Raw genomic sequence first — 8,872 nt, 5'->3', positions numbered from 1 at the left:
TGGAAGGGTTACTTGATGAGGAAGAAGGTCATGACTAGCACCATGCCACTCGCCACCTGCCGGGGAGAAGGGCCGCGTCACAGCCGAGCACACCGGTGATGGGCCCGACGGTCCCTGCTCCACCCCCACCCAAGCCGCCGGCTCGCACACGCGTCTCAGGCCCGCCCGTGGCGCTGCCGGGCCGCACCTCGTTCTTGATGGGGTAGGTGGCGTCCTGCTGCTTCTTGCTCTTCTTGTCGGGACGACTCATGTCCAGGTTCTTCATGTACGTGGACAGCACCTGCGAGACTCCGATGCCCGACAGGATGCACATGACAGGAGCCAGCACCAGCATCAGGCGCACCTGGCGGCAAGAGGGGAGGGCGGTCAGCCGGCAAAGTCTCGTGCCGAGTCCACTGACGGGCACAGCGTGGGCTTAGGGGTCCTGTCGGTGACGTCGATGAGCGCGAGGAAGACGCGATCCAGCTACGGAAGCACGAGCAGCCCTTCCCCTCAACACCCTCCATGTCTAAGGGCCACGCGGACTCGCAGCCCCGTCTCCAGGTGGGGATTCCCCTTTCCTCAGGGTCAGTCTCACCCCGTGGCAGGTCAGCACACGGTGCACTTACAACCACGTGACCAAGGTGACAAGTCTCACTTAAGAACCTGTGCCTCGCCGCCCCGCAGTACCACTCAGGACAGACAGTGTGCCAGGCTGGAACTGTCGTGCCGTGTGCTTGTTCCCTGGCACCTACCTCATGAATGCTTTTTGCTGGGGCAGAATTACGTCACTCTAGTGTGGGGTGTGGTATCTACCTACCGGAAAACGCAGCCCTGTGGCACAGAGACACACTGTAAGGCACCTGCCTTCAACGCCCTACTTAGTGACCAACGCGCTCAATGGCCAATTTGCCTAATAACCGGGTCGCAGTGCCGTGACTCGGCCGATACGCGAGGGCTGCCTGTATTTCTCAAACTTTAGTTCTATTACACGTGTATGCCGTGTCCTGAGCCACGCTGTGAGACGTATCACCTCGAACGTGCTTCAGGATCGATAATCTGAGAAACGCTGCCTTCCTGCGACATGTAAGCACCCCCGAACGATGTGGCCACGTAATTGTCCCAGGCTTCCATCTCCCTTATAGACACCCAGGTCACATCTGCCAGCCAAGTATCAACGCAGAAGTGCCTCTTTAACGCAAGGGTGTGACTACACCACACCAGGCCCTCAACGGGAATGTCAAGTGTCCCTTATGCTCCTGGGGAGGGGCAGCTCCCAGCTAGGCCCCTGCAAGCTCAGAAGGGGGTCTGTGCACAGGGCCCAATTTCTCGGTCGGAGCTGGGGGTGCGGGCTGGGCTGGGGCTCCTACCATCACGGCGGAGAAGTACATGCTGGTCACGCCGTACATGATGATGAAGATCCGGGCATCAGACAGGTTGCTGAAGCAGTAGTACAGGCCCACTAGGGAAGAGCAGCGGAGGTGAGCGTCTAAGCAGGGGTGCGGTGGGCTGCGGGGTCTCCTTATAGAAGATCCCCTAGAAAAGCGCAGCGGAGGTGAGCGTCTAAGCAGGGGTGCGGTGGGCTGCGGGGTCTCCTTATAGAAGATCCCCTAGAAAAGCGCAGCGGAGGTGAGCGTCTAAACCAGGTGGGTGGGGCGGGCCTGGGGGGTCTCCGTCACAGGACGAGAAGATACCACACGCTCAGCCCAGCTGTTCGGCCGCCAGAGCCCACACCGAGGGCAGTGGAAGTGTGCACACCCTCACCACAGCACTGCCTGAGACAGGAAGGCCAGGCACCACCGAGATGCCCAGCAGTCAGGACGTGTGGTGTGAGACCACGGGCCATCTGCCTTCTTACTGATCTTCCACATCTGTCATACAAGCTAACGAGCTGCGTGTCTCTTTTTTTAAGGAATTTTTGCTACAGGGCGTGTATGCTGACCGGAGGGACAGAGAGAGAAAGTGAGAAATCATTCCCGGGGGGAAGGCCACATCACAGTCCCTTCTCCGTTCTCCTCTGGGGATTTTGGGCACACACGCACACTCCCGGCTGAGTTTGAAGCACCAGGTCCAGGACACGAACCGCAGGCCGCTGTGCGGGATCCAGTGATGTAAGTTACGTCCTCTGCTGGTCCCATCAATGATGCATCTTTTTCCTTTTCGGAATTATTTCATTTTACTTATTATTATTTTTTAATTTGATCAGAGAGAGAGAGAAAGCAAGCCACCAGGTCTGAGACTCAAAATGTGGTTGACCATGTGGGGAGTCCAGCACCTTAACCACACCCCCTGCCAGCCCCAAGATGATGTCTCTTAAATGCTTCCTTCCTACGGATTGGCCATAGGTGTGCGGGTGTGCATGAAAGAGGGAAAGACAGTGAGAATGCACTCCACAGGGGGCGGCCATGCCACAACCCCCTCTCCTCCATTCTCAAGATTGTAGCGCACACACATGTGCCTGGCATGTTTTTCAAACCGCCAGGCCCAGGACTTGAACTGCACAGTTGACCATGTAGGATCCAGCCACACTGACAACTATGCCACCTCGCTGGTCCTATAATCATGATTCTTTATGAAGTGAAAAAAGACAGGAAAAATCCTTGTATGAACTCATAAAAAATAACTGGATGAATTTATACTAAAATGTTAATAGGAGGGCCAAAAGGTGGCACAGTGCTTAAGGCGCTGGATTCCCACATGGCTGACGCCAGTTCAAGTCCCAAACCTGACAGTTTGAAAACCATGCATCATGCTGGATGCCTGTGTGTGCCCAAAATCCCAAGAGGAGAGTGGAGGACAAGGGACTGCAGCATAGCCATTCCCTGGGGTTGGGGCAGTTCTTCACTCTCCTTTTCACTGCCTTTCTCCCCAACGAGCACACAGCACCTATGGCAAAAAAAAAAAAAATGTTAACAGGAGCTAGAAACAGGTACTAAGAAATGCAACTTTTACCTTTTTGGTTTTGCTAATCTATTACTTTTTTACAACACACAAACTACATTCACAGTAAAAAAAAAATATGTCATAAAATTTAAATGTATCAGTATTGGTACCTTCCAAAACATGTCTGGACTGGCCCGAAAAGAACTTAGAGGAAGAGCTTGCAATCGGCGTGCTCATGGTGGAGCACCAACAGCACAGAGGGCAGAGACGGGGCGGGCCAGGGGAGGAACACAGAGACTCGGAAAGGCCCAGCCTCGGTGGTGCAGGAGCAGCAGCGCTGGAAGCCACCGTTCAGCCAGGATCGGACTCCAGGTCCACCTGACAGCATGCCATGCGGCATGCGCCCAGAACCCTCATGAGCTGCAGCTGTGGGGAAGGCAACTGCACCTTACAAGGCCCTACCAGGGACCTGCTCTGCCTCTCCCTCTCTCAGGAATAAGAGAAATGTAACGGGCCAACAGGATGTGAAGGCGGCTGAGTACCACGTGGTCGACATGCGCTTTGACCCGACCTGGGGGCTTAAAAAAACGTGCCAGGCATGCCTTGTCACTGTCCCCTGGCTCCAAATCTCAGCCAACTCCAAATCAGCAAATGCACGCACCCTATAGCAAATTAAAAATGAAGTACTGACAAGCAGCTGCATTTGTTAACTACGGTCAATAATTTGAAAAATATTTAAAATAAGGTTTTAACATGTACCACAATCGAACAGAAAATTCTGAGGCTCTAACTTCCAAAATCTGCAGCTGTTCAAATTCGGACTTCTACTCAGCTTCGAATACTACAAGAGCACGCGTAGCCGTCCTCTGTACTAACAGGGCAAAGAGGCGAGCGAAGCATGGGTGAGGTGGTTTGCGGGGACTCGTGTGAAGGCCCTCCCCGGCACGGGGCGGGCAGACCTGGGAACATGAAGACGAGGAGCTGCAGGTCGAAGTAGTACGAGGACCAGGTCGTGGGCTGGTGTTCGGACACGGACGCGATGATAGGGATGTTGTTCTTGGCGTAGGACGGGTCCAGCAGTGAGTAGAAACGCCCGGTCCAGGGGGATATCTTTCCTGACAGCCAAGAGAGCAAATACGTTTTTAAAGAAGGATCTTATTTGTTTCGTACTATTTTCACATGAATTTTGCCAAAGACAGAGAGAGAGGGAGGGAGAGAAAGTCAGCCAGCAGGTCTGGGACTTGAACCGTGGTCGGCCACATGGGAGTTCCAGTCCTTAACCACCACGCCACCTGCTGGTCCCAAGAGAATAAATGTTTGACAAATGTTCCTGAAACACTCAAGCGTCTGACTCCAGCTCTTCGCCAAGTCTAGTTTACGAAGACTCTCCAATCGGAGCAGGGCTCGTCCCCTGCTTGTCACTTCTCCCCTTCCTGGCCTGCGAGGCCGTCTGCCGGCGGACTCAAGTCTGGCTGCACGTCCGCTCGGAGAAAGCAGAGGCGTCGAGGCTGCTGGAAGGGTGCGGGCCAAACCTGGTCACACCGAGGCCAACCTAGACTACGTCAGCTGTCCCCAGCCGCTCCGAGCTGGTGAACAGAGGCCTGGGCCAGTCAGTCGGCTTCTGGGAAGTGGCCTGGTGCTTAAGGGAGCCAAGTCACATGGGACCGTGTGGCTTCAGTCCCAGACCCGGTGGCTTGAGAAACCCGCTGGGTGTACGTGTGCCCCGGATCCCAGCGGGCGAAGACATGGAGAGGGACTGCGACAAGAGCACGCCTCACGGGGGTGCTCTCAGCCTCTCTCTGCAGGTACAGGTGCCCTCCGCAAAATGAAGACAGAAACGTGGAGCAGCAACAATATCCAACAGCCACGACTCGGTACCTGCGGGCCAGGGCCAGGGCGACGCAGGGGGAGGGCACGCAGCCCCAGGACCCCCACCCACCCAACAGGACAGGCAGGGAGACGCAGACAGGTGGCAGGTGAGGCAGACCCCCGGGCAGGCTGACTGCTGAGCCTAACACCGGGCTGACGAGGTGGTGGACAGTAAAGGACCTGGTCTTGATCTGCTCGGAGTGAAGACACGGCAACACCGTGTCCTGGAGGCCCCTGCCGGTCATGGTGTCTGCGCCGGAGGCCGCGCTTACCCGTCAGCAGGAGCAGCATGCCCACGGTGAGCAGGCCGAAGCCCACCAGCGAGATGACGCTGCGGAAGAGCACCTCGAACTGCTGGGGGCTCAGCTTGCTGCGCAGGTAATCCACAAAGGCGTGGATCTGGCAGAGACCGAAGACGCCGAAGGCTGCCATGTGCTCCGAGGACAGGACAGGCTGGGGGAAGCATGCGTGTCACGGGGGGCCACTGCAGGGACAGAGCCCGGCCAACGTCTGTGTCACGTCGAGCTCGGGCCCGAAGGTCGGATGGATTCCAGGCCCAGGATCGGGGCGACCAGGACGTGCCGTTCCCCTGCCCTCTTTCCAAGGACCGTCCGGAGTGGCCTGGGGCACGCCAGTGTCACCACCCAGCTGCAGTCTCACTCAGGCTGTCGGCCCGTCGGGACCTCACTGGTCTCACCATCACGGCTCAGGGCAAAGGCCTCTCCTCCCGGCCTGCCAGAGCTTCCCCACCTTCCCCACGCAGCTCTGCATCACCTCCACTCTCCTCTCCCCTCCTCTCACTCTTCCTCTCTCCCTCTTGGGCTTGTTCTCGCTCTCCCTCCCTCCCTCCCTCTCCCTGCCTTCCCGCTGGTGGCCCATTCACTCCTGGCCCTGGACCAGTGGTCCCCACGCTGCGGACAGTCACGGAGGGAGGGGTGTTAAGGCGCAGCGTGCTAAGCCCACGCCGAGCTCTTATGGGAGGTCAGTGCTTGGGCCAGGACCTGCCTTCCCGACAAACACGACTTTTTGACGCTCCCAGAGCACCGACTATGGAGGCAGATGCGTGCGGGCCTATCCCAGGGAGGCCGTCACTTCCTTGGGGACCGCACCATGTCCCCAACAATAGCCGGGCGGTGAAGAGAGCGTGTGCCACCTCAGAGTGGCCGCGTCCATGAGCGCTTTCCCTGAGGAAGCACACACACGTCCTCATTCCAACGTGACAGCTGTCCATGGCCCCGAGGGCTGGGTAAAGGCCGAGCTGCGGTCTCCGCAGCACTCACGCGACCGATGGGCTGTTAGCATCGAGAGGGGAACCGCAGCTCTGACTGCTCACCAGCTCAGCGGCCCGACGTCCCCGCCCACCCCACGGCCCTTAAATCAAAACCTCATGGAGCAGACCTAACACGCCCTAGTAGTGAGGTCCTCCTTAGGGTGGACCCACAATTGCGGCTGCAGCTCACGCCAGCGGTCCGATCAGACTTGGGCTTGAGCCTCGCTCCTCCAAGGCCGACACAGACCTGCCCAGCCGAGTCTGCTCAGAACAAGTGGCAGACGCGCCCCGAGAGGCACGCACCTGGAAGCCCACGAAGGAGACCTGCATGGAGAGGATGGTGCCCAGGCAGTACACGGTGCAGTAGGCCACGTAGGTGCGGTGGGAGAACCGGCCGGTGAGCATCAGCACCAGGACATGCAGCGGGATCAGGTTGATGAGGAACACGTAGCCTCCCCATGAGGAGACCTGGAGAGGACGGGGGATGGCGCCCTGAGCACGCCTCGGTCTCCCGGGCCCTCCCAGAAACACCTCTGTGGTAACTCAGCGCCTCATACCAAGTGGCTTCAAGAGTGTAAGCCATTTGTTTCTTAAACGCCCTCTGGGGTCGCAATGCCGGGTCATTTAACACAGTACTCAAACCCCACGGCTAAATCTCGAATCGGCTGGAAGCCACAGGGACTTAGTGAAAGGGGCAGGCAGCAGCTCACGGAGGAAGGCTGAGTGCAGACCAGGGGACTGCAGGGAGGTCATGGGAAGATGGGACCAAAACACAAGTTTCTTTTTGGTGTGAGAAGAAAATTGAAACAAGCACATTTTCATAACGTGCATTCTCCGTGAACTTTTTGAAAGCCCCTCGTATGTAAGATAAACAGAAAAATATACGGAAAAAGGGAGCTATCCTGGAGCATCCCAGGAAAGAACAAGGCTCGCCGGTGTGTGCCCACCAAGGACAGGGCCAGCAGGCGGCATGGTGGTCAGGGGGCCCCAGGTCGAGTCCCAGACCTGGCGGCTCTCGCTCTCGCTCTCTCGAATGCACATGCCCTATAGTAAATAAGACAATAACGAGAGCAAATAAAATTGAAACTAAGAAAAGGGAATAAAGATTTGGAAAACCTGGAACTTCAGAAACACTGGCCAGCTGTGTGGCACAGCGGGAAGGCGCTTCTCTGGAGAAGCCCCCGCCGCTGGCCCTGTCGAGCCTGAAGCGTGCTGCGCCCAGGTCTGACGGGCTGGAGGAAGGAGACTGTGGTGTGACCGGTCCCCACGGAGGCGCTCATCCCTCCCTCAGGAGCACGCACACGCACCCGTACCCGTCACGGCAAGCCCTAAGAAGCCCGCGCGGAGGCATTACCATGTAGAAGTACGCCAGGGCGCACTTGGCTGCCCAGTAGGTGGAGCCCGTCTTCACGGCCTTGACCCACATGTAGTAGGTGAGCAGCATGCAGAAGATGGCGATCCCTGCGGGGACGAGCCAGACTCAGGGCCAGGCCGCCCGGACACACGCCGGGGTTCACATCCCAGCCCCAGCGGCAGTGCGACCGCAGGCGAGCGGCCTCACCCCTCTGCCCCAGCTCCCTGTGAAGGACCCCGTGACGTCACAAAGCTGTCGTGAAGACAAAACCGAGCGTGTCACGTGCCAGACTGCCAGCTCGCACAGAGCACACACGGCCAGCCCAGCCCAGCCACTGCTGCTCCTCCCAGCCCTGGATCCCTGGTCCTGATCCTCCGAGATGCCCTGCACTCTCGAGCACCAGCCCGACCCCAGCCCGGCTCCAACCTGGGACCCGCTCAGCCTCCTGCGCTCCCGAGAAGCCTTCCCAGGCCTCACATGGAGCGAACCCTCCCTGCATGTCCCTAGGACCTGGGCCCGCCGCCACCACGGCTTAGTGCTATGGCCTGGCAGGGGCGCGATTCGTAAGGTGCTTTTCAATCTTCCCTCGTGGGTTCGGGGACAGCACGACCGTTATCTGCTGCTTACCTTTTCCTAACTGCGAGCCAAGATGATCTCACTCTTTCACGTTAGGGCCTAACAGTGTGCTTTCCTAATGGCTCTCAGTAAACGTGCTAAGTTGAAGGTAAGTCAGTAAAAGCCACTACAACGTGAAGAACATTCCCCATCTCAGAGAGTAAAGGCAACGGCTGCTATGCTAAAACGAGAGCTAACTCCATCCGGGGTCCACAGGTAAAGCAACGTGTTGGAAGAAAAGTCGCCAGCTACTTCCCTGGAGGGACTGTGAGGAGGGGATACGGTTCGTCCGAGACCCCCTCCTGCCCATTCCTCCCCTTCTGGCGCAGACACCATTTTTATCACTGCAAAGCGACAGACTCAAAGGCCAAACCCACTGCTCTCCACAAAGCTCTGGGGGCAATAAGGCGGACAGAGCCCGGCGTGGCAGGCTGAGGCGGACAGGCGTCTTACCCTCGTTGTCATAGGAGCCGGCCACAGACCGGGATATGTAGCCAGGAACCACAGCGATCATGGCGGCAGCAAGAAGCCCGGCCCCTGCATCCTGGGAGAAGAGACGGTGGGAGGTGGGCACCCTGGACCACGGGAGGACAGGGGCCCTCAAGCCCACTCTCCCAGACACAGCCCAATCTACTCCAAGACAGCCTGAGGTCCTAGAGATGCTGGAGACGCTGCAGCTCCGGGAGGTACAGCCTTCAGTCAGTTCCTGTGACGAGCTGACGCCACGGACACACACGCAGAGGACAGATAGGCACACGGCTATGGGCACAGACGCTGCCCAGACAGACTGCTGGCTCCTGGGTCCCCGGGCTTGTCAGCCCCACCCCTCGCAGGAGCCCAGCACCTCCACCAGCTGTGTGAGCACCATGAGAAGAGGAGAGGCCATTCCCTCGTCAGAGGCT

General features: G+C 58.1%; 1 protein-coding gene across 1 annotated transcript in view; it reads right to left on the bottom strand.

The window, feature by feature from the left end:
* STT3A (STT3 oligosaccharyltransferase complex catalytic subunit A) overlaps positions 1 to 8,872 on the bottom strand; it is a gene marked incomplete in the record, with an annotated part of 22,431 nt that overhangs the window by 7,049 nt on the left and 6,510 nt on the right. The window contains 8 exon segments of the mRNA XM_027772595.1: positions 14 to 56; positions 188 to 343; positions 1,350 to 1,441; positions 3,822 to 3,977; positions 5,004 to 5,184; positions 6,305 to 6,469; positions 7,356 to 7,462; positions 8,424 to 8,514. Coding sequence (XP_027628396.1) covers positions 14 to 56; positions 188 to 343; positions 1,350 to 1,441; positions 3,822 to 3,977; positions 5,004 to 5,184; positions 6,305 to 6,469; positions 7,356 to 7,462; positions 8,424 to 8,514 — 991 coding nt within the window.

This window comes from Tupaia chinensis, unplaced genomic scaffold (genome assembly GCF_000334495.1).
Source record: "Tupaia chinensis unplaced genomic scaffold, TupChi_1.0 Scaffold000037_4, whole genome shotgun sequence".
Taxonomy (NCBI): domain Eukaryota; kingdom Metazoa; phylum Chordata; class Mammalia; order Scandentia; family Tupaiidae; genus Tupaia; species Tupaia belangeri.
This window is presented reverse-complemented; position numbering and strand designations above follow the sequence as displayed.